The sequence below is a fragment of the Hemicordylus capensis genome, chromosome 1, assembly GCF_027244095.1.
Source record: "Hemicordylus capensis ecotype Gifberg chromosome 1, rHemCap1.1.pri, whole genome shotgun sequence".
Taxonomy (NCBI): domain Eukaryota; kingdom Metazoa; phylum Chordata; class Lepidosauria; order Squamata; family Cordylidae; genus Hemicordylus; species Hemicordylus capensis.
In genome coordinates, this window is record NC_069657.1 from 143,287,563 (window position 1) to 143,315,266 (window position 27,704).

At 47.0% G+C, this 27,704-nt stretch overlaps 1 protein-coding gene across 2 annotated transcripts; it reads left to right on the top strand.

Annotated features, from left to right (window-relative positions):
* Nucleotides 1-50: 50 nt before the first annotated feature.
* On the top strand, nt 51-27,689 carry BTBD18 (BTB domain containing 18). 2 transcript variants are annotated; one of them, XM_053287545.1, is made up of 4 exons: nt 51-429; nt 16,876-17,039; nt 24,237-26,212; nt 27,531-27,689. In XM_053287545.1, exons 2-4 carry the CDS (start codon nt 16,913-16,915, stop codon nt 27,561-27,563), a joined length of 2,136 nt encoding a protein of 711 aa, XP_053143520.1. In that variant the 5' UTR covers nt 51-429; nt 16,876-16,912; the 3' UTR covers nt 27,564-27,689. The 2 variants fall into 2 exon arrangements, with proteins under 2 accessions (XP_053143520.1, XP_053143519.1); XM_053287544.1 differs by having other exon boundaries at nt 24,237-27,689.
* Nucleotides 27,690-27,704: the final 15 nt, after the last annotated feature.

Sequence of the window (27,704 nt, forward strand, 5' to 3'; positions counted from 1 at the left end):
TATTTGTTGGGGCCGCAGCCTCTCATTGGCTGTTTCTGAGACTTCGCAAAGGGAGAGGCGAGGAGGTGTGGTCGGCGCCTGCGGGCTTGTTTCCCCCTCTTTTCCTGGCATCGTGGCGCGGTCGGGGACCAGGGAAGGGGTCGCGCGACATTGCTCTTTGGGGCTACTGCTGCATGTGCTACCCCCGCCCTTACCAGACAGGCAGATACCTGCCTTGGTCAGTGGCAGGTGCCGCAAGGGAGAGAAAAGTTGGGGGCAGCCCCTTTAAGGAAGGTGGGAGGAAGCGCTCTCAAGAGGTCCGCAGAAGGGAAGCGGATGAATTCCCGAGGCGAGAAGTACCGTTAATGAGATAGGATGAGCATGTTCGAGGCAATGGAGTAGTGAAGCTGGGCTAGACAGAAGAAAGTGGAAGTTTCTTCAGACTCTCAAGTAAGAAGAAACTTGCTTTACTTACTTATTTGGTGCCACGCGTTTAAAATGTGTATCTGCTGACTTTTTGCCTGATAGTAGGAATCTAAGATGGGTAAACGGCCGTGTTTAGGCTGCAGTGTTTTTTGTCTGATTTGTTTGTGTTTTTGCTGTGGCATTTTTGCTATATTGTAGTCGCTGCCTGCCTTGAAAGTCCATGTGGCAGAAAGGTGGGCTAGAAATGTTTTAAAACAAGTTACCATGCTACCATTTGAAACCCTGGATAATGATATAAAACAAAGCCAGTTACTGAGCCTGAAAGAGTATAAAAACCAACTATTGCCCTACCTGGGATGTGAATGAAGTCCCTTGGGTAGAAATGAGGGGCTGTGACTGTTGTTCCTGTCCTGATGGTGGCTCTATTATATTCTTGCTTGGGGGAGAATTTAGACCCAGAACTGGGATAAGAGGCCAATGAATCAGAACTTCTATTTTGCAGTTTTGGCTTAGTATGTAGGTGTTAAAGACACTAAAGCTCTATTATTTATTTATTTACACAGTCAGACAGGTGTTATTGACTGGTTTGTTTTATCCAGACATCGAGTCCTTCCCAAGGACCTGGGATGGCTGGATTTTATTATCAATGTTGTTGCTGTTATTATAGACATCGTCACAAAACATAGGCTGTTTCCAGTAAAGTTGCTTTTTGTAATTGGCTGATGGTAATTTCTGTGGCCCCTATGGTGTTGAGGTGCTCTTCAAGTTATTTTGGAATTGCACCTAGGGTGCCAATTACACAGGGATTATTTTGGTCTTTTTCTGCCACAGCATTTCAATTTCAATTTGTAGATCTTCGTATTTGGTGATTTTTTTCTATTTCTTTTTCTTCTATTCTGCTATCCCCTGGTATTGCTATGTTGATTATTTTGACTTGTTTTTCTTTCTTCTTGACTACAGTTATATCTGGTGTATTGTGTGGCAGATGTTTGTCTGTTTGTAGTCGGAAGTCCCATAATATTTTTGCATCTTCATTTTCTACCACTTTTTCAATTTTATGGTCCCACCAATCTTTGGCTACAGGTAGCTTGTATTTTTTGCAGATGTTCCAGTGTATCATCCCTGCTACCTTGTCATGCCTTTGTTTGTAGTCAGTCTGTGCGATCTTTTTACAACAGCTGATTAGGTGGTCCACTGTTTCATCTGCTTCTTTACAAAGGCGGCACTTGCTGTTTGTTGTTGGTTTTTTCTACTTTTGCTCTTATTGCATTTGTTCTTAGTGCCTGTTCTTGTGCAGCCAATATTAGACCCTCTGTTTCTTTCTTCAAGTTGCCATTCTTAAGCCATTGCCAGGTCTTGGTGGTGTCTGATTTTCCACTTATATTGTGCAAATATTGACCATACAATGGCTTATTTTTCCATTTTTCTGCTCGGTTCTTGACTGGTTCTTTCTTGTAGGCCTGCTTTGTTTCATTGGTGTTGAATAGTTTCTTGTTATTGACCATTTGAAGTGCATCATCTTCCCTGTCCTTTATATATTCTTCAAGGTCTCTTTTCTCCTCCTCCTACTGTTTGATGGACTTGCAGCATTCCTCTTCCACCTGAGCTGCAAGGGAAGTATAGCCTATCTACATCACTGCGGGGGTGTAGAGCATGATCGGTGGTCATGATTTTCCTGGTCTTACGATCTAGCGTCTCTAGCTCTGCCTGGGTCCAGTTTATTATTCCTGCAGTGTATCTGATAACAGGTATAGCCCAGGTCTTTATGGCTTGTATGGTGTTCCCGCCATTGTGTTTGGACTTGAGGATTTTTCTAACTCTCCTGATGTATTCACTTCCAATTTTTCTTTTAACTTCAGTGTGTGCAATGTTATCAGCCTGGAAAATGCCCAAGTATTTGTAATGTTCTTTCTCTTCCAGGTTCTTGATCTTGCTTCCATTGGACAGTTCTATTCCTTCTGTTTTTGTTATTTGTCCTCTGTTCATTATTAAAGCAGCACACTTGTCTAGTCCAAACTCCATTGCTATATCGCTACTGAATATACTGACAGTGTTTAGCAGTGATTTGATTTCTGACTGGGACTTTCCATACAACTTCAGATCGTCCATGTACAGCAGATGGTTGATTTGACTTGATGTTTTAGATGTTTGGTATCCGAGGCCTGTTTTGTTTAGTATTTGTGAAAGTGGAGTCATGGCGATTACAAACAGCAGAGGGGATAGTGAGTCCCCTTGGAAAATGCCTCTTCTAATGCTAACCTGTCCAAGTGTCTCACCATTGATTGTTAACTGTGTACTCCACATGCTCATTGCTTTTTAAATAAATATCTGAATGTTTTTGCTGACACCAGTTGTTTCTAAACGTTTTAGTATCCATGTGTGAGGCAATGAGTCGAAGGCTTTCTTGTAGTCAATCCATGCATCACTTAGATTTGTTTTTCTTCTCTTGCAATTTTCTAAAATCATTTTGTCAATCAGCAGCTGGTCTTTTGTGCCTCTGGTGTTCGGGCAATTTCCTTTCTGTTCAACTGGAAGCTGATTGTTAGTTAATAAGTGTTGCATTACTTCGTCTGCTATTATTCCAGTTAATAATTTGAACATGGTTGGCAGGTAGGTTATCGAACTATAATTACTTGGAACTGCACCTTGTGCTGGGTGTTTCATTATGAGATGAGTTTTCCCAGTAGTTAGCCATTGTTCAATATCACCTCCTTGCAAAATGTGATTGAACTGTTTTGATAGTTGTTTATGAAGGCTTGTTAGGTGTTTAAGCCAAAAGCCATGCAGTTCATCGTCGCCTGGTGCAGTCCAGTTTTTAATTTTCTTTGCTCTTTCACTTATTAATTCTGGTGTTATTAGATCTTGCATTTGTTGGTTACATTTTTCAACCTCTTTCACCCAGCCTGCTTTTTTATTATAATCTATTGGATTATCCCATAATTTCCCCCAGAATTGCACTGTTTCTTCTTTATTTGGTGTTTCTATGTTTCTTGTAGTTTCTCCTTCTATGCTTTGGTAGAAACATCTGTGATTCTATTGGAATTGGAGATTCTGCCTGTGTTGTGTAATTCTGGCTTCGTATCTGCTAATCTTCTTTGACACTGCTGTTATTTGCTGTTTTATTATTTCCAGGACTTCTCTAATTCTCCTTGAATCTAGGTGGTATTTTTGGATCAGATACTGTTTGGTGTTTTCATTCTTCAGCTTCCTGTCTTTCATATCTTTCAATTTACTAGCATCTGATCTAAGCCTGGCGATTTTATTCTCTAATCTAATCTTCCATTTAGGTGATGTACTACTTTCTTTTTTGACAGGTCCACTGATCTTATATCCGAGCTCTGGTGGTGGTGGTGGTGGTGGTGGTGTTGCACTGTACATTAGTTGGTTTGTTTCTTGCAAATTATTGGTTGTTATTTCTGCAAGTGCAGCATTGACATCTTTTAATGCCTGAGCAAGTTGTTTTTTGGCAACTGTTTTTAGAGCTGGAAGTCGAACCCTGGTGGTTGTTTGGTTCATGTGCTCAGTTATTTTTTGCTTTAGTTCTTGTTGCTTTTCTGTTTAATAGCATTTGGGTTTTTGAGGTGAAGGCAAAGGGGAGGTTGCCTGGTTGCTGTCAGTTCCATTAAAATAGTCTTTGTGTGTGAGAGGTGTGTTAAATAATAAATTGTCACCTGATGTTTAAAGTTTGTGAAACTGCAGGGCATAGCACAGTTAGGCACTGAGAAAGAAATTATTCTCGGTTCAGGGTGTTCTTTGTACAGCTGTGCCAACTTCTGATGCTTTAAAGAAAGGGACAAGTTCTGATGACTGCAGAAAACAACTGAACCAGATCTAGCATGACACTTGTCTATATCAGTCTGAAAATTCATTGGGCTTTTGCCCAATCTGACTGTCATAGGAAGACTTAAATTTGACTTTCATTGTAAAAAACCTCCTCCTGGTTCTTAATAAAATACATTCTGATGGATTCCCCCAGTGTGTATTTTCTAGAGCTGAGACTGTTATCCCTCTCTTATTTGCCCCTCTTCTAAACTCTTGGCCATTGGGGATGGGGTGTTCTTTTTAGCCAAATGCCATTCGTTTAACTTCATCTGGCAAGGTAGACTGAGTTGATTATATCCTCATCATTCTCTTTTTGTGGCAAGTGTTTGTGTGTTTACCCACAATAAGCATATAAGTAATTCTTAATTTATGTATTTCATGGTCCCTGAACTTTAGGAGATCATCCCCTATTTAAATTATATTTTTCAATTTATATCCCACTCTTCCTCCAAGAAGCCCAGAGCTGTGTATGGTTGTGTTTATCCTCACAATAACCCTGTGAGGTAGGTTAGTCTGAGAGATATGTGACTGGCCCAGAACGACCCAGTGAGTTTCATGGCTGAATGGGGATTTGAACTTTGTTCTCCCTGGTCCTAGTCAAACTCTCTAACCACTACACCACACTGGCTCGAAATTGTTTCGATTTCTTCCACAGTAAGGCATGCACTGCAATAGCAGTGTGTTCCTGTATGGTACCATGGAATGGCACGATACTAATTGTGAAGTAAGCAATAACCTCTAGTTGCTTGTTTCAGAATAAGAATTTATGCTTTGAATCCTGTACTATATGGCAGAGAATTCCATAGATTATGTGCTGTGTGAAAAAGTACTTTGTGTTGGTCCTAAATTTCCTGGTCTTCAGTTTCATGGGATGACTCCTGGTTCTAGTGTTGTGAGAGAGGGAGAAATTTTTCTCTCTATCCACTCTCTCTACTCCATACATAATTTTATACACCTTTCTCATGTCTCCCTGTAGTCACCTCTTTTCCAAACCAAAAAGCCCCAGATGCTGTAGTCTTGCCTCATAAGGAAGGTGCTCCAGGCCCCTGATGATCTTGGTTGCCCTTTTCTGCACCTTTTTCAGTTCTACAATGTCCTTATTAAGATAAGGTGGCCAGAACTGCATGCAGTACTCCAACTATGGCTGCACCATAGTTTTGTATAAGGACATTATAATATAGCATTTTTATTTTCAATCTCCTTCCTAATGATTCCTAGCATGGAATCATAGCTGCCACACACCAAATAGACAAGTTCAATGAGCTGTCCACCACGGCCCCAAGATCTCTCTTCTGGTTATTCACTGAGAGCTCAGACTCCATCAGTATATATGGGAAGTTGGAGAGTTTTGCCCCAGTATACATCACTTTACACTTGCTTACATTGAATTGTATATGGCATTTTGTTGCCCACTCACCCGGTTTGGAGAGATCCTTTTGGAGATCCTCGCAGCCTGTTTTGGATTTCACTACCCTAAATAGTTTAGTGTCATCTGCAAATTTGGACACTTCACTGATTACCCCAACTTTGAGATCATTTTATTTTATTTTTTATTTATTTATTATTATTATTAATTCAATTTCTGTACCTATATATCTATAGTTCATTTATGAACTAGAGCACTGGCCCAAGTATAGATCCCTGGGGACTCCACTTCTTACATTCCTCCATTATGAGAACTGTCCACTTACTCCTAACCCTCTGTTTCCTGTCCTTCAACCAGTTACCAAACCACACATGAACCTGTCCCCTTACTCCATGACTGCTAAGTTTACTCAAGAGCCTTTGGTGGGGAACTTTGTCAAAAGCTTTTTGGAAGTCCAAGTATACTATGTCAACTGGATCACCTTATCCACATGCCTGTTGACACTTTCAGAGATCTCCAAAAAGTGTTCCCTCTAAGGTGTATGCATGCACACGCACTCACACTTTTTTTGATGGCTGCTCAGTTAATTTTAGATTTCACTCAGGTTGAATCAGGAAGGCCCCACTCTGAATGCACATGTGCACACACTGCCTTGATAATGCCGCCCAGAACAAAACTCATTCTGCACACAGATGAAAAAAATTAGAGAGAACACTGACTTCAGAAGGTTAGTGAGGCAAGACTTGCCCTTGCAGAAACCATGCTGGTTCTCTTTCAGCAAGGCCTGTTCTTCTATATGCTTATCAATTTTGTCCTTAAGTAAGTTTTCCATCAGTTTACCTGGCACAGTAGTTAAGCTAACTAGCCTGTAATTTTCCAGATCCCTTCCCACCTCCCATCCCTCTTTGAAAATTGGAGTAACATTAGCTACTCTCCAGTCCTCTAGTGATTAAGTGCCGTCAAGTCAGTATCAACTCTTAGTGACCACATAGTCCTCAGGTACAGAGCATGATTGTAGAGACAAGTTACATATTTTTTGCTTGGAGATCAGCAATTTCACATTTGAGTTCCTTCAGAACTCTTGGATAGCTGCCATCTGGCCCTGGTGATGTGTTAATTTTTAGTTCTTGAAGACAGTTTAGAATATGCTCTCTCGCCTCCTCCAAATTGGCCCAGTGCTTCAGTCTCCAAGCCTAAAAAGCTCTGTTCCAGAGTGGGTATGGTCAGTATCCTCTGTTGTGAAGACAGATGCAAAGAACTCATTCAGCTTTTCTGCAATGTCCTTATCTTCCTTAATAATCCCTTTCACGCTCTCTTGATCTAATGTTCCAGCCACCTCTCTGGCAGGTTTTCTGCTTCTGATATAGATAGATAAGTTTTTCTTATTCCCTTTGAAATTTCTAGCTATATGCATCTCATTTCTAGCTACCGGTGTATGCTCTTCCTTTTTGCATCCCTTATTGTCTCCTTGCACTACTTTTGCCAGAATTTTTGTTCGTTTCTGTGCGCATTTGGGCAGGACTTCCATTTTCTGGAGGAATTCTTCCCTTTTATAGTTTCTCTGATTTTACTTGTTAGCCACGCTGGTGTCCTCCTGAACTTGGTGCTACCTTTCCTCCTTTTTGGTATATATTCCAACTGGGCTTCTATTATTGTGGTTTTGAATAGGTTCCATGCTTTCTGGAGCAATTTGACCCTCCTGACTTTCCCTTCCAGCTTCCTTTTTACCAGTCCCCTCATTTTTGAGAAGTTTCTTCTTCTGAAGTCCAAAGCATCTGTGCTAGACTTCCTTGGCAGTGCTTCACTCGCATATAAGCTGAACTGGATTACTTTATTCCCCAGTAGTTCTACAACTCTGACATCTGGCACCAGGTCCTAGGCACCACTTAGGATGGAATCCAAGGTCGCCTTCTCTCTGGTTGGTTCAGGGACCAACTGTCCTAAGGCACAGTCATTTAGCACATCTAGAAATTTGCCCTCTCTGTCAATACCCGAATGTGAATTTGCCCAGTCTATGTGAGAGTAATTGAAGTCACCCATTATTAGAGCTCTGTCTCTCTTTGATGCCTCTCTGATTTGCTTCTCCAACTCCAGGTTATTCTCAGCATTTTGATCGAGAGGGCAATAGCACACACCTAGTAACACATTTCCTTTCAGTCCTCATATTGTCATCGATAATGATTCTGAGGAGGATTCTGGTCCTCCTGGGTTTTCTGGGTTTTTGGATTCTATTCCTTCTTTAATATGCCGTGCTACTCGACCACCACCCCAAACCCACCCAGCCCCTGTCTTTTCTGTAGGGTTTGTACCCAGGAATAGAAACATTGGTAGACTTACCGTGAAGGGTTTATTTTTCTGGTATGGGGAGGGCATCCGTGAATGATGGGTTGTCAATCACTGCATGCTCCGAGACAGGGCCAATGAAATTCGAGCACCTCATCTATTCCCTGACAACTGCCCCCTGTCACCCAGTTCTGGTCATTCGGAGCGTAGGGAATTGGAACTCGAAATATGCTGGTTCTGGAAGCAAATGTATTTCACCAGGGAGAAATTTTAAAAACCTTGGATCTGGACCTTGGAAATGAAAAAACAGCAGAAAAGCAGCAGAGACGAGGAAAAGGCCAAAAAGGTGAGAATAAAAAGGGATACAATGCGCTAAAACCCTAGGAGTTGCTCCGCCACCCCATATGCCTCCCATTGACATCCGCGGGTGGGCCGGATGCCCTCCCCATACCAGAAAAAGAACCCTTCACGGTAAGTCTACCAATGTTTCTTTTTCCTGGTTATGGGGAGGGCATCAGTGAATGATGAGACATACCCAAGCTCAGAGCAGTAAGGGTGGGAAGCGGATAACTAAACTACCTTCTGTAAAATTGTACGGGCAGCCGCTGCCTGAGCCTCGTAAGAGGACGGAATTTTATAATGTTTAACAAATGGCGAATCTGACGACCATGTGGCCACCCTACAAATTTGTTCCAGGGGAACCCTAGCAGAAAAGGCTGCTGTCGCAGCTGCGCTCCTGGTTGAATGTGCTGTGATGTTCCGAGGAACCGTTAATTGCAAGGACTCATATGACAAGGCGATAGTCCCTCTTAGCCAACGAGCCAGACACTCCTTAGAGACCCTGGAGCCTAAGGATGAAGGCAGAAAGGAAACAAAGAGAGAATCTGACTTTCTGAAAACCCGTGTCCGTTTGATATAGACCCTAAGGGCCCTTCTCACATCCAAGGTGTGCCAGGCTCTTTCCTTAGGATGTTTTGGCTTAGGGCAAAAGGACGGTAATACAATATCCTGACTGCGATGAAAGATGGAATTCACCTTTGGTAAGAAGGTAGGGTCTAGTTTTAAAATTACTGCCTCCTTCTGGAAGATGCAGAGCTCGTCTCTAATGGAAAGGGCCGCGAGCTCTGAGACTCGCCTAGTGGATGTAATAGCCACTAAGAATAAAGTATTGAAGGACAGGAGCTTTAAGGATACTAGTCGTAACGGTTCAAAGGGAGCCTTAGTGAGAGCCGTAAATACCTTATTTAAATCCCAGGTGGGAAACCTATGGATTGGTGGTGGGAACAAATTGATCGCACCCCTCAGAAACCTACGAATGTCCGGATGTAGATGAAGAGAGTCGTCCAGGGAAATGCTTAGCACAGAAGCCAATGCAGAGATTTGGCGGCGCAGAGTACCTGGACGGAGACCCTTCTCAACTCCCGCCTGTAAGAAACCCAACACGTCCTGAACCCCTGCTTTTAGAGGATTAACACCAGAGTTACGTGCCCAGGAACAGAAAACCGGCCACGTCATTTGATAAATTTTTGTTGTAGACGGGCGTCGAGCCGCCAGAATAATGTCCTGGACTCGGGTGGAGTAACCCTTTTTGATCAACTTTTGGCGCTCAATCTCCAAGCGTGGAGCCGGAGCCATTCCGGATCTGGGTGGTAATTGGGACCCTGATTCAATAGGTCCTGCCTCAAAGGCAGAGGCCATGGTTTTTGAGTGGACAGAGACATCAGGTCAGAAAACCATGGTCTCCTTGGCCAGAAAGGGGCTATCAGGACCACCTCTGCTTTTTCGACCATCAGCTTCCTGATGACCGCCCCCAGAATTGTAATGGGGGGAAAGGTGTACAGTAGCCCCCTCGGCCATTTGGAGACCAGGGCGTCCACCTGCTCTGCCTGATGGCATAGGTGTCTGGAGTAAAATCTCGGGAGTTTTGCATTTCGGGGAGAGGCAAACATGTCTGCTACTGGCCGTCCCCATTTTTGAGTCAAAAGCTGGAATACGTCCTGATGGAGGGACCATTCTGCCGGATCCAGGAACTGCCGGCTGAGCCAGTCCACTTGGCAGTTTAGGACCCCTGAGAGGTGTTCCGCCTTTACCGACTTGAGGTGTTTCTCCACCCACAGGAACAGTCGATTGGACTCCCTTATGAGAGACCTGGATTGGGTACCGCCTTGATGATTTATGTGCGCCTTGGTGGTTACATTGTCGGTTCGAACCAGAACATGCCGGTCTTCCAGAAGGAAATGGAAATGCCAGAACACCAGACGAACTGCCTTCAGCTCCAGCCAGTTGATGTTGTGCTTCAGATCGTCCGATTTCCACCTGCCCTGGGCCTGGCGAGAGTTGCAATGCGCACCCCAACTGGAGAGGCTGGCATCTGTAGTAACTATTACCCATTCCGGCGTGTCCAACTGAAGACCCTGCTGCAGGGCCGCAGAAGTCCACCACCTGAAAGAGTCCCGTACCTCTTGGGGGAGTTTCACCCACCGGTTTCTTCTCTCTATAATGGTCTCCTGGTGTGGAAGAATGAGCCATTGAAGAGGCCTGGAATACCATCTCGCCCAGGGCACGCATTCCAGGCAGGCAATCATTAGGCCCAGGATGCGAGCCAGGAGCATCAATGCAACTCTTGATGAGTGCAAACAAGGAGAGATGGCCTGGCGAATCTTTTCTCTCCTCTCTGCTGGGAGGCTGACCAACGCCCTCCTCATATTGAAGAGAGCCCCCAGGTGCACCAGTGTTTGGGAGGGGACCAAGTGGCTCTTGTTGGAATTTATCACGAAGCCGTGGGACTGCAGCACCTGAACCGTAAGGTGCACGTCCCATGCTGCTTGAGTGTTTGAGGCCGAACAGACCAGAACGTCGTCGAGATACGGGTATGCGTGAACACCCCGTACCCTGAGGTGGGCAATGACCGCCACCATCAAGCTTTGTAAAAACCCTTGGCGCTGACGACAGCCTGAACGGAAGGGCCCTGTACTGGAACAACTGGTGACCATATGCAAATCTTAGGAACCGATGGGAGGAAGGGTGAATCGGTACGTGCAGGTACGCTTCTGACAAATCCAGGGAGGCAAGCCAATCCCCCGGGAGAATGGCTGACTTGATGGTACAGAAGGACTCCATGCGAAAATGCCTCTTCCGCACGTACCGATTTAGCCTTTTTAGGTCTAGAATGGTCCTCCAGGAATCGTCCTTCTTCGGGACGAGAAAAAGAAGCGAGAACACTCCATCTGACTTTTGGGATGCCAGAACAGGTTCTATGGCCTGAATTTTTAACAAATGGCTGATGGCCTCCAACATCAGTTGTCTTTTCTGGGGATCCTTGGATACTGGCGTGTTGAGAAAGGAGTTGGGGGGAATAGAAGCGAAATCTATGACATAACCCTGGGAAACCGTATTTAAAACCCATTGATCTGTGGTGGACCCCTTCCAGATGTGTGCGAAGTCCAGCAACCTGCCCCCGACGGGGCAGGAGTCATTGCTTACGGTTTCGACGTTCCTGAGGAGCTCCATAGAAACCCATCTTACGTCCCGATCCCCTGGGTTTGGTGTTTCAGGATTGGCACCAAGGTTGTTTGTACTGAGGTCCTCGGAAGTCTCTGTCTCGGTCTCTGAAGCCATCACGGACTCCAAACTAACCAGGGTGGTTGAACGTTCTGTAGGGACGAAAGGAACTCTGAAAACCCGAGCCTGACCGAAACTGTCTTCTAGCGTCCCCACGCCCCACAGGCATTGCCTTTTTCTTGTCCTGCGTTTCTACTAAGAGCGGCTTAACGATTCCCCGAACAGTTTCGCTCCACGGAAAGGAGTAGCCGCCAACGTCGATTTGGACTTAGAATCGACTCTCCAGTGGCGCAGCCACAACCCCCTTCTAACCGCCACAGTAGCGGCCATTGATCTGGACGCGTGCTGTAAACAGTCCAGACTAGAATCTGCCATAAGGGCAGATGCCCTGGCAATTTTGTTCAAACCTTGTCTAAGCTTTGTATTTTCAGGGGGAACAAGCTTTGCCAGTTCCTTGGTCCACAAAATAGTGGCCCTTGCGAACACCGAATTAGTGGCTGCCACTCTGATAACTGTCGCCGAGGCCTCATGACTTTTCCTCAGGAGATGATCCGTTTTCTTTTCCTCCGGGGACTTGAGGAACTCCTCGCCCTCTTTGTTAACCAAAGCGCCCGTCACCAGCTGGGCCACTGGGGCGTCAACAACAGGAACTGCCAATAGAGACATAATGTCAGATGGTAAGTTGTACAGCTTTTTAGGGAAATAGAGAGCGGGTTTAGATGCCACCGGCACCCCCCATTCCGCCAACATTACTTCTTTAAATAGAGCAGGAAAGGGAACCGTGGCCGGACAGGAAGATGTGGATGGAAAAACTTCCTGATCCAACCCGGGCGTCGGATTAGGGGAGGTCTCATTAGATACGTCCTTGATAGCTCTCTTGGCCTTGGCCAGTAACACCTCAAACTCTGCCACAGAAAATAGCCTAGTTGTGGAAGGCTTGTCAGCCAGCGTCTGTTAGTCCGAGAGTTCGCCCTCTTCTTTATCAGAGGTGGCTGAACTCGAACCCGAACCTCTAACATTGGACAAATGCTGGGTAGAGTGGGGGTGGACAGCTTGTGGGAGCAATGCAGTACTGATTTCCTGCTGGGTGGACGTGGGCGCCTGCCTGGCTTCCTGGCTAGGGACCTCCGTCCCTTTGCGCTGTGCCCGTGCAGTGCTGCCATCTAAACACGAACGTTTTGCTAAACTAAAGTCCTGCCCCTGCATGTCCTCCTCTTCAGAAGAAGAAGGATCAAAGGGACCCTGTAGCCTGCGTTTCCTTAACCTTCTGGCCAGCCAGACTCGTTCCCCCACCGGGATAGCCTGTCTGCCCGGGCTGGACCCAGGGGACGATGAAAACGATGGCCGACAGCCTTTACGGTGAGGGGCAGAAGGATTTAAGGAAATGGAACGCCCCGCAAGCCCCTGTGAAGGCGTAGGTACTGACTGAACCTCGTGAGTGCCTGCCTGCTTGTAAGCGCTAGCCTGCTCCAAGAGGGGAGAAACCACCGCTCTACAGTGGCGGTCAATGAATGAACTCAGCCAGGAGAGCTCCTTTGAAGACCGTGCTTCTCCGCTAGGGCCAACAGTAGGCAAGGAAACAGCCCCCCCGGCTGCCCCCGGTACCATAAGGCTTGCAACTGCAGCGGTGTTCCGAGAATTGCTGAGAGCCTGTTCCACCGGGGCGCCAATGTCCAATCAAGCTCCTCCTTCATTAACCGCCGTTTCAGAAGCAGCCGTTCTCTGCAGCAACGCAGGCTGCTGCTCGGGCAAAACAAGCTGCGAAATAGCAGTTAAAATGGCAGGCGCAGTTTCGGCGGGAACGGCAGAGGTTGTCTTTTCTCGCTGCTGGCTCCTGACGGCTCGTAACTGGAGCCTCTCACTTAAAGGAGCTTTCTTGGAATCGCCCTTTTTTGCTTTCTTCTTCTTAATTGTGCCATCCGCACCCTTAAGGTGCTTGGATTTTTTAAGAGCCTTCATAGGCTTAGTCGATTCCTCCCGCGACTGCATGGGATCGTTACTCTCTACTAGGGTGGATTTGATTTAAATCAAACTGATTTAAATCACGATTTAAATCACTAGCAGGGTGGATAAAAATCAAAAAAATCCGATTTAAATTAAAAAAAATCTGATTTTTTTGATTTAAATCGGATTTTTTTGATTTTTATCCACCCTGCTAGTGATTTAAATCGTGATTTAAATCAGTTTGATTTAAATCAAATCCACCCTGCTCTCTACCTCATTTGGTTTTGAGAGATCAGAGGCATTCAACGGCTTTGTGCCCTCCCCTGCTCCCGAAGGAACAATAGGGAAATCCCTGGGAGCATCGGACAAAGGATCCTCCGAAAGAGAGCCCTTTAACATGTCTCCCGTATGCGCCAGCTCCATAACACTTTTTGCAGAGGGAAAGTGAAGAGGAAGAGAAAGCACAAGCAAAGGGGGGAGAATCAAAACCGCAAGAAAGAACTCACAAGACCAGAACACAAGGATAGCAACTCCTTTCCCCCCCTTGCACACAGAGAAATAGCAGTTAAAGAAGGTCCAGATAAGCCAGCTATAGTTCTGTCCCGGAACTAAGACAGGACCAGAACTGGGTGACAGGGGGCAGTTGTCGGGGAATAGATGAGGTGCTCGAATTTCATTGGCCCTGTCTCGGAGCATGCAGTGATTCACAACGCATCATTCACGGATGCCCTCCCCATAACCAGGAAAAAACAGTGTCTCACTGTTCTACCAGGTTTCCGTTATGCCCATTTTATTTATGTGTGTGTGTATGTTTTCATTAGCAACCAGGCACTCCCAGTTCACCCATCTTGGCTCAGAGGCTTCTGGCACTGGTATAGAAACATTTGTATGCCGAGTCTCTTACCTAGCATTGGCGTGTGCTAGTTCCCTTACTGTCATTTGACCAGCTGTCTGTCTGCTCTACTCCTGATTCTACTCTGTCCCCTTCTGCTTCATCTGAAACATTTGCACCCTCGCACCTTAAGAGATTTTGCTAATCCCTAACTAGATACCACCAAGTTCCTGTCGGCAATCTCCCAGGCATCATTTTAAAAGCTGCTCTGTGAACTTTTTTTTTATTTTGAGCACCAGCAGTCTGGTTCCATCTTGGTTCGAGTGGAGCCCATCCATTTTTGTACAGGCTTCGCTTGCCCCAAAATGTATCCCAGTGCCTCACAATCTGGTTCAATATGCTACCTAGCAGCCTAGAATAGGCTTCCAGGACCTCCCCACTGCGTTTCCCAGCATAATTGGTGCTGACATGCATCACAACAGCTGACTCCGCCCAAGCCCTGCCTAGCAATTGAGTGTTGCGTGAGGTCCGCAACCTTTGCACTAGGCAGGCAAGTCGCCGTGCGGTCTGCACGCAGGTCCTAAGCCCATCTCTCTCTGCCCCAACAATCTAATCACCCACTACTAGGAGGCCCCCACCCCACAGAGGAGTATCTTTGTGAGAAGATATGGGCGCATCGCCCAAGGAAGGGGTCCCTACTAAGGGAGCATTCCCCTCTTCCTCAGATGGATGTCTTCCTTCCCTGAGACCTTTATTCTCCCTGACAGCAGAGGAGCTGTCAGACTCAGAGTGGGATGCCTCTATCATGTCCCTGAGGGTCTCACCCACATACCTCTCGGCCTGCCTGAGCTTCTCCAGTCCTGCCCCCTGGGCTTCGAGGGAACAAATGACGACAATGAGTATTTATATACTGCTTTTCAACAAAAAGTTCCCAAAGCGGTTTACATAGATATAAATAAGTAAGTAAGGCTCCCTGTCCCCAAAGGGCTCACAATCGAAAAATAGACATCAGCAATAGCTACTGGAATGATGCTGTGCTGGGGATAGATAGGGCCAGTTGATCTCCCCCTGCTAAATAAAAAGAATCACCACTTTTAAAAGGTGCCTCTTTGCTCACTTAGCAGGAGGAGAGCAACTTGTTACCTGAGAGCCAGGAGCTCTTTGCATCGAGCACACACCCATGATTTCTGTCCTTCAGGCAGACAGTAATGCACGCAATACACTGGGAAGCACCCCCTGCCCTGCTAGCTTTCTACCTTCATAACTGGTTTTATTGGCTATTTAGAATATGTGGAGCTTGTTTACTATAAGCTTGGTCTTGGCTGCAGTTTGTCAGCTAAGTAGAGGTTTTAAGCTCTGTCCTCCAAGAAAATTTAAAAAGTGGGGTAGTACTTACCTTCTCCTAGTGCTGGTTGTTTCCTTTGAGATAAAGGGGGACCACTTGTGTGCCTTCCCACACACTTCCACGCCAAAGTCCAATGTCTGTTTGAAAACTGCTCACAAAGCTCCAGGGAGCAAATCTCCTCTGCTCTGAGCCTTGTCATGTTTAGAACTGCTTTCAGAAGAAAACTTGCATCGATCTTTATCATTCCTAAGTGTAATGACTAGAGGTTAAAATTAGAACATACAATTAAGGCTGCAGTCATATGTCACTCATGCTGTGGTAGTGTCCAGATTGGACTCCTGCAATGCACTCTACATGGGGCTGCCCTTGAATATGGTTTGGAAACTTCAGCTGGTCCAGAATGCTGCTGCAAGGATGCTTGTGGGGTGCAAGTTGCTTTACGAGGGTCACACCCAGTGTTCTCTCTCATCTTCTGCATCTGTGTGCGGAATGAGTTTTGTCTTGGGTGGCAGGCAGTCTGTGCGCATGTGCATTCAGAGTGGGACCATCCTGATTCTATCTGAGCGGGATCTAAAATTAACTGAGCGGACATGAAAAAACTTGTGAGCGCAGGCATGTGTGCACACCTTAGAGGGGACCCTGATCACACCCATCTTGCAGCAGATTCATTTGTTACCAGTCTACTTGCAGGCTAGATTCAAGGCGCTGGTCTTGACCTTTAAAGCCCTACACAACTTAGGGCCGGGGTACCTGTTGGACCACATTCGCCCATATGAACCTGCCAGGGCCCTCCACAGCATCTCGGGCCCTGCTCATGGCCCCTGCCACTATTAGAGGTCTGGTTAGTAGACACTAGAGACGAGGCCTTTTCAGCTGTGGCCCCTCAGCTTGGAACACCCTCCCCGAAGAACTTTGCCATGCCCCCTCCCTCAGTGTTTTTAAAAAACAAGCACAACTTTTAAAATAAGCTTTTAAATGTTTTATCTGCTCCTTATATCTGTCCAATTTTTTTAGTTTTATAGTTATCAGTGTTTAGCTTATTAACTTTTAATTTAACTTTTTAAGCTTTATTAGTCTTTTACTTCACATTGTATCTGTTTTGTTGATGTTGTGTGCCATCCTGAGCAGTAGTGTACTGGAGGGGCAGGGTATAAATGTGTTAAATAAATAAATGGGTGCTTACTTGGAAGTAAATCTTACTGAACTCAATGGGACTTACTTCTGAATAAACATGCATAGATCCTTGCAGAACACCTGCGAAGGGCAGAATTCCTAGAGAGCGGCAACTACATTCTCAGGATTGTGTTTACTTCACAGAAATCTGGCTCCAGAGAGAGAGAGAGGTTCTGCTGCCATGGGCCCTCCTGCTGTGAATCCCAAGATTCTGTATCGGAATTCCCGCCTGCTCCGCATGGTGTTCCTGCAGCTTCATCGCCAGCAGAGGGCTGACTTATTTTGTGATGTTGTACTGCAAGCAGAAGGTAATTATTGTCAAACTGGAAGGGATTAGGGTGTATTGATTGATATTGGGATTGGAAAATCCCAGGTGCCTGGTTGCCTGTATGTTTTAGAAGTTTTGTGCCAGTGCCCAAACCTCAAAATAGTTGCTCATCTCTGTAAAAAAGCTGGCACCTAGAATTCTGATGGTGGCTGCTAATCATTCAAAGTGTATTTTAGATTCCTGACGAATACCTTGTCTGTAGGATTAACAAGAGTGCTCCTTATTCATGCTTTTAGTGTAGTGGTCGTTTCCTATCGTCTCTGAAGGGGAACTCTAAAGTTAGGGCTTTGCCCCGGAAGCTGATTTCGATACCATGGCTCAGCCTTGGGAGATATGAAGCACTAATAACCCTTTTCAGACATAATATTGTGTATGTACATTCAGGTGTCTGAACACATGTTCATGTTTTTGTGTGAATGACTGTACATGTTTGTTTTAAAAGCGAACCTGGGTACAGGTCCCTCAAATGCATGGTACAGAGTGTACTGCTCTTCATGCATTGAACATAATGTGTGAATAGGGCTATTATCTCTGTGCATGAGCAGAGTATCATTCTCTCACCATTGAATAACCACAACCTTCCTCTAATCACTAGGAACCTCAGGCAGGCATGAGCTGTGGTATCCTTCATTTTTAAAATATTAAACCATACCCAAGGTTGACATTTTCACATGAGTTATACAGAAATATGTAATGGTAATAGAGAAAGTACAGTCCAGCCAAACTAGGGTCCTGTTGACTTCAGTTGATTTAATGTTGTGCTTAACATTCCTATCATGATCAGTAGTGTCACACCGTACTTTACTAGGGGTGAATTGTTCCTGTGGCTTTTACACATGTATCCTGCATGCCTGTTGGAATGGATAGAATACTCATAGCGTTCTTTGATTGGCAATATGCCTGGCCACAAACAAATATGAGCACACGTTCATTACTGAATTTTTTTCTATACAAGCCCAGCTGAAACAAGCAAGACCATATTTGCACAGGGAAAGTTCATGTGTGAGTTTGTGTGCTTAAAAAAAAAAAAAAGTAGAATCCATCCTATCCAGTGTTAGCGTTGGAGTGGCCTCAAAACTAGGATAGCAGGAAGCAGAACAACTTTCTAGTAATTGCATTGTTCTCTTAATGACAGTGACTTCAGAAGGAATTGTGGAAGCAAATGGTTATACCTAATTGAGCTGCTGAGAGACTAAATCTTCTCCAGCAGGGAAACAGAGTGCATCTAACAGTGGGTTGCTCCTCATTACTCGCTCCTGGACAGGGCCAATCAGAAAAGTCAAGTGTTCCCTCTCGAGCAGAAGGAGCCACCCCTGGAATCCCAGTTCCGGCTTGTCTAGCTCCAGAACAGCAGGGCAGCCACGGTGCTCTTCATTCCTTCAGTTTTTCTTTTTCATACTACTTAAGTTCTCGGACAGGAACTTCTCAATCCTACCTCTCTTATTTTTCTCTCAACCAGCACAACAAAAAACACTCTCTAGATTTATGATATCCGGCCAAAGCATGTTGACCAGGAAATCAGCCCGTGACACAGACAGCTCCCCTGCGGGTGCTGGCCTACTTTCCACCACATATGACTGCACCAAGCGCGCTCCAGGCCCGAGCTGCCCAGGAAAAGGAAGAAAACAGTGGCTGGATCAGGCTCCATTTTGCATACTGACTCTTCAGTAGTGCAGGAGGCCTGTTTACTCAGGCAGGTGGAAGGAGGGCTGTGTGTTCCAGAAGTCCCCACTCCCATCAGCTCTGGCTTCCCATCAGTATCTTCAGCTTCTGGAGGCGCCCTACTTAGGTGTGCAGGGAGCTCTTTTGAGGTAGGGGCAGGTGCGGCCTGTGAACACGCCTCCAGGGTGGTGGCAGATGGCATCTTTAAGTGTGTTTACCCTGGGCAGCCGGTGCTCCGTGCTGCCCAGCAGCCTCCGTGGTGGGGAATCGCCTCCACCGCTCACCTGGCTCTCACAGAGGCAACCCCCATTTTCGGGCAGGGTGGTCCCCTGTGGGTAGGGGCTCCATTCATTTTCAACCCTGTCCCTGGTTCTGGGGAGGTCAAGATCTTTTTGGACCCCTTCGTTGGGGACAACCCACTCCCTAATAACATTAAGCAATGGCTCAGGCAGATAGTGCTGCAGAAAGTAAAGAAGGGCTTCTCTGATCACCACATTCCCTTCACCACAGGGGGTGTAGCACTTTGGCTTGGCCATCCAATTTTTACACGAATAGCTCCTCCTTTCTTCACAAGCCACTTGCCCCTAGGCAGACACTCGAACCTTGCTCCCACTCTTCAGAGGGTTCTGAATGGGGCTTCTCTAATCCATTAGATAGGTTCAGATCTCCAAAAGGAAGATTCCCACCCCGTCAGACCTAACTCTCCCCCCAGCCCCGGGCTGACACAAACTCTAACGATAATATCGATTCCCCATCCTCTCCTGACCTGGAGAAAAGCATCAACTCTGAGTCTTCTAACTCATAGAGAGTGCCATCTGACATGATGATGATGATGAATGGGAGGACCTTTCTTTGGATGAGTTGGAGTTTAGTTCTGCTCCTTCTCATAGACTCTTCAAGCAAGAGGAATTTGCAGCCCTCCTTCGTAAGGCACGCAGCATTTTGAACTTGATTCCTCCCATGATGCTCGGTCTCGGGGAGCCATCACAAGAGAGCAAAAAAGAAACTTTTGCAACAGTCTGACCTCCATATTCCCTGCCCAAAATTCCTTAAGAATGTGTTCCTAGAGGAATATAAATTTCCATGTATAAACGGGGCTCTCCCTGCTTGCACAAAGTGCCTTTCTAGAGTACCCCATGACATCATGGAGCTTCTAAAAGTACCCCTAATCAATGCTCTGGTGGCTGCTCTTGTCAGTGGAGCAGTATTATCCAAGGATGGGGATGATTTTCTCAGGGATTTTGAGGACAAATGCTGCGATTTTAGCGCAGGTCTCATGAAGTCTATGCATATGACCATGGCTACCTCTGTTTCCTAGAGCCTTCATACTGTGGATTAAGGAACTAGTTGATATCATTCCACAGGGCAATCCACAGCTCCGCCAAGGTTCAGACATGTTGCTAAAGGCTTCATCCTTGATAGCAGCTGCTAGTTTCGATTCACTTCAGTTCTCAGCAAAGGGCACTTGCTGCAGATGTCTCTCTTACGAAACACCTCTGGTTAAAGAACTGGAAGGTGGGTCATAAACCTAGATCCAATTTGGCTAGAACGCTATGCTTTCTTCCCAAAGCAAGGACAAAAAAGGGGTTTGGCCACTTGAATTCTTCCATTCGTTCCTCTCACTCGATCAGGTTTAAACAACCCTGAGAGAACTGTTTCAACTGGTGCTTGAACCCATCCTGTCACATAGTTCATCTGGGTGCACCCACAGATATAGCGCAGGATTTTGTGTATCTCCCTCAGCTCAGGATAAAGTCTGTAGTGCAGACTTGTTACAAGATGAGGGCTCCAAAATCCCAACCTGTCCATCCTCATCCACCTGCTGGTAAGCATGGTCTCTTGGTCTCGGACACAATCAGACACAAGGTCTGATTCCTTGTGTTAGATTTCACTCAGGTCTGCTCCAGTAGGCCCTCCTGCCATGGCAAGACAGGGATAGTCTCCAGTGCATGGGGTCCAATACCCATCTCCACAAGTAACTGCTTTGGTGGGTTTCCCCATCTCTGAGCAGCAGGGAATCCTTCCTCTCTTCGGACAAGATTCAGGTCACCACAGATGGCAGCCTTTTCGGGAGGGGTGGTCACTGCAGTTCTCGGATAGCACAGGGGCAGTGGTCACAGGAAGAGTAGTCGCACAGAATCAATTGGCTGGAACTCAGGGCAATTCGTTTTTCTCTCCTGGGCTTCCAGTCAGTAGCTCACCACCATCCCGTTCTTGTCCGAATGGACAATGCCACAGCCAAAGCTCATGTAAACAGGCAGGGAGGCACTCAATCCAAGTTCCTTATGGCAGAGGCCACACTACTGTTTGGCTGGGCAAAGAGTCACCTACTGTCAATTTCAGTAGAGCACATCCGGGGAACAGACGATCCAAGCCAACTGGTTCAGCAGGCAGGATATAAACCAGGGGGAATAGTCTCTCAACCACAGGACCTTTCAGGAAATTTGTTGTAGGATCGGCATTACGGAAATGGATCTCTTCACTTCTCCCGTCAATGCCAAGTTTCTGATGTTCTTCTCGAGATTCCAAAGTCCTCTGGCCGAGGGCCTGGACACTAGTGGCCTATGGGCCTCCTGTTTACTTTTCTGCCACAGGCAGTTCTTCACAAACAATTCAGAGGATCAGGTTGTGCGAGGTGGAAGTAGTTCTAGTAGCTCCAGCCTGACCATGCAGACTGTGGTTTTCAGACTTAATCCAACTGTCTGTGGAACCTCCACTTCCTCTAGGGGAGAGCCTAGTTCTTTCCCTGGGTGTTCCATCCGCCATCCGGACTAGGGCTGGTTGAGTCTCAAAGCATGGTGGTTGAGTGGGAGGCCCTAAAGAAAAAAGAGTAGTCTGAGAATGTGTTAAATGCCTGGATGGCTTCAAGGAGAGGTTCTACCCCTGCTAACTGAGCAAAGAGGCGCCTTTTACTGTAGTGATTCTCTTTATTGAGCAGGGGGAGATTAACTGGCCCTATCCACCCCCAGCACAGTACTTCCAGTGACTGTTGCTGGTGTGTGTCTTATGTTTCTTTTTAGAATGTGAGCCCTTTGGGGACAGGGAGCCATCTTATTTATTATTTCTTTTTGTAAACCACCCTGAGCCATTTTTGGAAGGGCGGTATAGAAATCAAATTATTATTATTACTACAAGGGAATGGCCCCAGCCTTGGCATTTACTACTCCATTCTTGTCTTCTTACAGAGCAGTCCAGACAGCCAGTGTTCCCCCTAATTTTTATCAGTAAGCAGAAAGAGTTTTGTTCTGGGTGGGAATATCAAGGTAGTGTTGCACAACTCTCACTCTTACTCTTGATGCGCTGTGCAGATTTTTTAAAATCTCCACCACCACCTTGAAATTCTGCCAGTCTCCTTGGGCTATTGGGGTCGATCCGGCTCTCCCCACTTGCTGCTCGGGCTCTGAGTCCCATTTGCAGCCATCTATCCCATCGAGCTGGGAGGGAGTCTCTGCACCCAGCTTCTGAGCTCCCATTTGCATGGCAAGATCCCACACCCCTGCCTCTCCCCGCCTGCTGCTTGGACTCTTGTGAAAACTGCTGCTCACTTCCTCTGCGGCTGCTCTTCTCACCCGCTCCCTCTGCCTCTCCCTTTCCGCCAACTCAGTCCCACGTGGCAGCGGCAGAAAATGGGATTCAGAGGGAGATGATGCTCTCCTTCACAAGAGCTCAAGTGGAGAGAGGCGGAGGCATGGCCTCTGGACAAGATCCCTCAAGTCCACCTCCCCTGTCCACCACTCGGGCTCTTGTAAAGGAAGGAATCGTCTTCCTCCAAGTCCAGTTTACTGCCATCACCACGTGGGATCGAGTGGGGAGAGGCGGGGGTGGGAAGAGGCAATGGAGAAAGGCAGGGGCGGGGGAGCAGCAGCAGCCACCATAGAGGAAGTGAGCAGCAGTTAAGGCTCGCTGCGCAGGAGGCTTGGGGTGTGTGCGCATGTGCAGCTGCGCTCCTTAGAGGAAACAGTAGTTGACACCCAATACCTTGAAAAGACAGGTGGTGGCTCTGTCATGTGTCCCTAAGGTCAAGCATTCTTCACCCCTATCAAGAGATTTTTGAGGGGAGTAGTACTTCTCAGTCCTCCCATTATCCATTGGTTTTCTACCTGGAATTTAAACTTAGTTCTTCAGACTCTCACAAACCCCGTTTTTGAGCCCCTCAGATCAGTGAACTTTGTTTCTTGCCTGGAAAAGTTCTCTTGTTGGACACAATCACCTCAGCCAGAAGAGTCTCTGAATTAGGCACACTTTTGGTCAGGAAGGAATTGTGTCAATTTTTTCTTAACTACATTTTGCTCAGGACTGATCCCTCCTTCATTCCTAAAGTAAACACCACCTTCCGTGGGTCTCGGGGAATGTTTCTCCCTTCCTTTTGCCTTAATCCCACTATTGCCAAAGAGAAATCTTGGTATACTCTTGATCTCAGACGTGTCATTAAAATTTTAAAATTTACCTTAGGCGGACAAAAGGTCTTCACCAATTGGAGCCCTTCTTCATCTCCTTCAGTTCCTACTCCTTGGCGGGCAAGGTCTCCTCCTCCACACTTACCAGATGGATTAGAGCGTGCATGTATCAAGCCTACTCAGTTGTCTGTCTGGAGTGATGGCACATTCCATGCATAGTACTGCTGCTTCGGCTGCTTTTTCTACTCTGGCACCATTGGTTGATATTTGTCAGGCAGCCATGTGGGCCTCTTATTCCTCCTTTATCTGCCACTTTAAGCTGAGTTCTGATGTCTGCATCCTTTGGGGAAAGAGTGCTATAGCACAGCAAGTAGTTAAGATGTAATTGGCAGAGATTTGCCCTCCCAGTGGGACTGAAGCCAATGTAGGGCCCACTGTCGTATGCACTCCTTCCCTGCTAGAGAATGGAACATTGTGACTTACCTGAAGTGTCCATTCTAAACAGGGAAATGGAGTGCAGCCATCCTGCCCAATGGTCTCTGCATCCTTCCTCTTCAATTTTATCTGAGTGATTAGTACACTTAAGCTTACCACTTTTTTCCTCAGTTGTTCCCCTCTTCTCTGGGGATTCAGGCTGGAGATACTGTTTTTCTTTGTTCCTGTCTTCTGTTGCCTATGATTCTGGACCTCATTTTAACGTATGCACCGTTGGCTTAGTCAGTTGGACCTGGGATTCCAGAGGAGGCTCCTCCTACTTGGGGAGGAGCATGACGTTTCTGATTGGTCCTTTCTTGGAGCAATAAATGAGGAACAACCCATTGTTGGATGCACTCCATTTCCCTGCTGAGAATGGACTCTTCAAGCAAGTCACAGTGTTCCAATTGCAAAATATAATATATTCTTTAAATAGAAATATGTAGGGAAGATTAAACACTGCAACCCTCTGATACCTTTACTTATTAAATGAAGAGAAATGTCTGAGAAATATTACTTGGAGTGTCCCAAGTTAATTGGGGAGCTGGAGCATTTCAGGGACAACTCATCCTCTACCAAGAGGAGTTCTATTGAAGATTATCTATTGATAATACAGTACCTGCTAATTATGGTGTTCTTTGCAGGGCAAGCTGTCCCAGCTCACTGTTGCATCCTGTCCGCTTGCAGCCCCTTCTTCACAGAGCGTTTGGAGCGAGAAATGCCCCCCAAGGGGCATAAGGTGGTGCTGGAGCTCCGGGGGCTGAAGATTGGGACATTGCGTAAACTGGTTGATTTCCTCTACACCTCTGAAATGGAGGTGTCCCGGGAAGAAGCCCAGGATGTCCTTGCAGCTGCCCGGCAGCTACAGGTGTCGGAGCTGGAGTCACTGCAGCTCGAGGGAGGAAAGCTGGTTAAAAAAGCATGGGGCCGGCGCTTGAACCGGGACTGCCTACAGCTGTCCAGTCCGATATCCATTCCAGAGGCCAGGCTGATCCAGTCTCCCCCTGCCTGTAGTGGTAGCTCCCTGACATCCTGGCTGATCACGGGCAAGCACAACCCAGTAGTGAAGCTTCCATGCACCAAGGCAATGAGTCGCAATAGTGATGCTGAGCAGAGAGAAACCAAGAAGCAAAAACCTGCTGCAGCATCACTGAGTGGAGGCAAAGAGCAGGTGGCTGAAGATTCAGCAGCAACCCCTGAACCCCTTAGAGCTAAAGCTAGGAAGCATCCAGCAGGAACAGTACGGAATGTGGTGGGAAGTGATGTGAAAGGCAGTCTGCACACACTGCAGCCCAGGCCTGGAGAGAAGCAAACCCTAGCTAGCTCTCAGGAGTCAAAGAAGATCAAGCTCAGCCGTCCAAAGCTTTCCTCGCAGGCTTTGCCCATATCCTCTGCTACCGAAGACTGTGATGCTGTGGCAACCAACAAGGCCTCAAGGTCCATCAGACGCCTGTGGCGGCAGAAAAGTCCTCTTGGCAAGAATGAGGCAGAAGGTGGTGTCAGTCTGCTTGGAATCTGGAGCCCCCCTCCACTTCCAAAGGCAACGAAGGGCAGAAAGCGCAACTCCAGTGAGCCGTCTCCGTGCTCCAGTTCTCCCGGTGAGGCGAGGCAAATTGGCCGGGTCAAGCTCAGGAAAGTCATCAATGGCAGCTGCTGGGAGGTAGTACAGGAGCCACCAGCTGCACAGCCCATAAAAGCAGCAAACTCTGTACCTGTTTTGGCCGACGACGGCTCCCCACCTCAGCTCGGCTCTCTTGAGCAAGAGATTGTAGACTTGCAACAGCCTCCCAGTTCTTCTCAGCTGCTGCCGGCAAAACTGGAGACTGCCCCTCTCAGTGAGAAGGCCCTGGCCAGTCAGGCTGAGAGCAAGGTGGCCTTGGAGGAAGAGAATAGTGCTGTTGATGATCCTTACGAGCTGAATGTGTTTATGCTGGAGCAGCTGGCTGACGAGAAATATGACAACAACCTGGCTTCTGCTGGGGAGCTGGAACACATGCTGGATTTGCTTCTGGCTGATGATGAGACCGCCACTGGGGAACCTCAAGGCACTGCTGCTCCAGAGGGCATGCCTATGTCATACCCTGCACCAGGAGAAAAGAAGATGCCGCTGGGAAATGCTGGAGCGGAGGAGAGAGATGGTTCTGCAGACACTTTACTGTGTCCACAGTCGATCGAGGCAGGAAGCCGTCCCCCACAAGGGGAGCAAGAGGCTGCTCTTGCCAAGATCAGCAAAGGGTCTCCTGGCTCAGCAGACAGGGGTCCCTTTTTAGCCCTTGTTTGTAGGGATCCTCCTCTTGTGACATCTCAACCCAGTGGAGACTGTCTTGCCTTTTGCAAACCAGCCTCTGCCCAGCTGGATAGTTGGACAACTCAGCCGCAATGGCCTGTGGTGGAGAAAGAGGCTGCAAGGCTTGCTGGCCTCCTGCCTGCCACTGTGATGGGTGGCGAGGACCAAGGGTTTCCCTCCTGTAGAGTGGGGGCTTCAGGTGCAGAGACGAAGCCCTGTTCTCAAGCATTGCTCAGGAGCCCTTTGCAGCACAGCTTGGACTGCAAGCTGCTTCCACTGTTAGCCAGTTTGGAAGAGGAAGAGATAGATGTTGGCGGGGCAGAGGAGCTCTTTGTAAGCATTGAGTGTGTCCGGCCAGATCCTTCTCCAGTGTCTGAAAGTGATGTAGATGTTCTGAACTAGTGAGTGCAGGCTAGAGCAAGGAGCTGCTTTGGCTGCTCAGCGACGTGTGGTGGCCCTCAGTACCGCACTTGCATTCCACAGCATGTGCTAAGGGGCCCATGTTAAAACGGTACAAATAGTATCTTACCGTGTGTGTCGGTACCGTTCCTCAGATGCAGAGGCAGAAACTCCCCCTTACATTTAAGGGCTTGGGAGAGGGGCTACTTCACTATTGCCACCTTGCAGCCTAATCTAATCATGGCTGTTCATGTTTATATCATCAGCATCTTATTATTTGTACAAGCAAGACACTCAGGCAGGATTTCTGGGATCTGCTGATCAGCTTTATCAGACGGATAGAAATGGGTCCTTAAATGAGAAACCTGCAGCAGTGCTTCCATGTAATGACATTTTGTGTTGGGAGAGAAGACTTCTTAAGATGGGAAGGTGTTGCCCAGGAGCGACTTGGATCCTCCTCCTGAATAATAGAAGAGCGTAGCTAACCTGTGAACAAAAAGGCCTTTGAACACCAGCCACAGCAAATGTGTGCCTTATAGTCCAGTGCCCAAGCCTGTTGTGCCTTCTGGGATGAGCTCTAGCCAGCTGGCTGTGCAACTGTGTTCCATCCTAAACTCTCCAGCCCTGTCCCTTTGTAAGCATAACTTTTTTTTAATGGGTGGATGGCTGAATCCGCTTTTGCTGTTAGGAAGTGTGATCTCTTAACCATTGCAGTGAGACAGTAGCTCATCCAAGTGGGGAAGACACAGGTGCCCTCCATGAGTTGTCTGAACTCATGTGTTGCCCTCAAGGTCACCGTGAAGCACTGCCTCTGCTGACGTCGCTCACTACTAAGGGAGGCTCTGCTTCCCCTCACAGGAGTGGGTGTTGCATCAGCTAGTGTGTGTAGGAGCAGTTGCCTGGTGGGACGTGTGAACAGTCCCCTCCACAAGGAAGGCTTCTGTGCCACCAGCATTGCTCAGTCTCTCCTACTGTAGTGAGTTCCCCCATGCCTTCAGCTGTATAATCATCATTTTCTTCTTCCCACTGTGCTAGTCTGCCATAAGCAGACCCTTTTCCTTTCCAGTAGTCCTGGCAGGAAGACAATCTACTTTTTACAGAACTGCATCACCCCCAGATAGCTGACCTATTATACTTAGAAGCTGATGCAGTTAAGTTGTGGTTTTCTTCACTTTGTCCAGAGAAGGTTCTCCAAAAGTTAACAAATGTTAACTCCTTTTTTTCATTGAAACCATCTCCCTTGTGTTTACAGATTGATCAAGCAGAGGGTATTCAAGTGCAGTGACCCATACTTCCTTCTCCCTCCAAAGTTTTCAGTGTATGGGGCTGAGAACATTCTGAAGAGCAGAGGGCACACAGGATGGAATACATATTAAGTTGTGATGTGTTCAAATAAAGTTACTAAGCTTTCCTTGGGCTTTTGTCT

Coding starts and splice junctions, on each gene's coding strand:
- BTBD18 (XM_053287544.1), top strand. CDS start 16,913: ATGGGCCCTCCTGCTGTGAATCCCAAGATTCTGTATCGGAATTCCCGC. Junction 17,040..24,236: donor TGTTGTACTGCAAGCAGAAG/GTAATTATTGTC, acceptor TGTTCTTTGCAG/GGCAAGCTGTCCCAGCTCAC.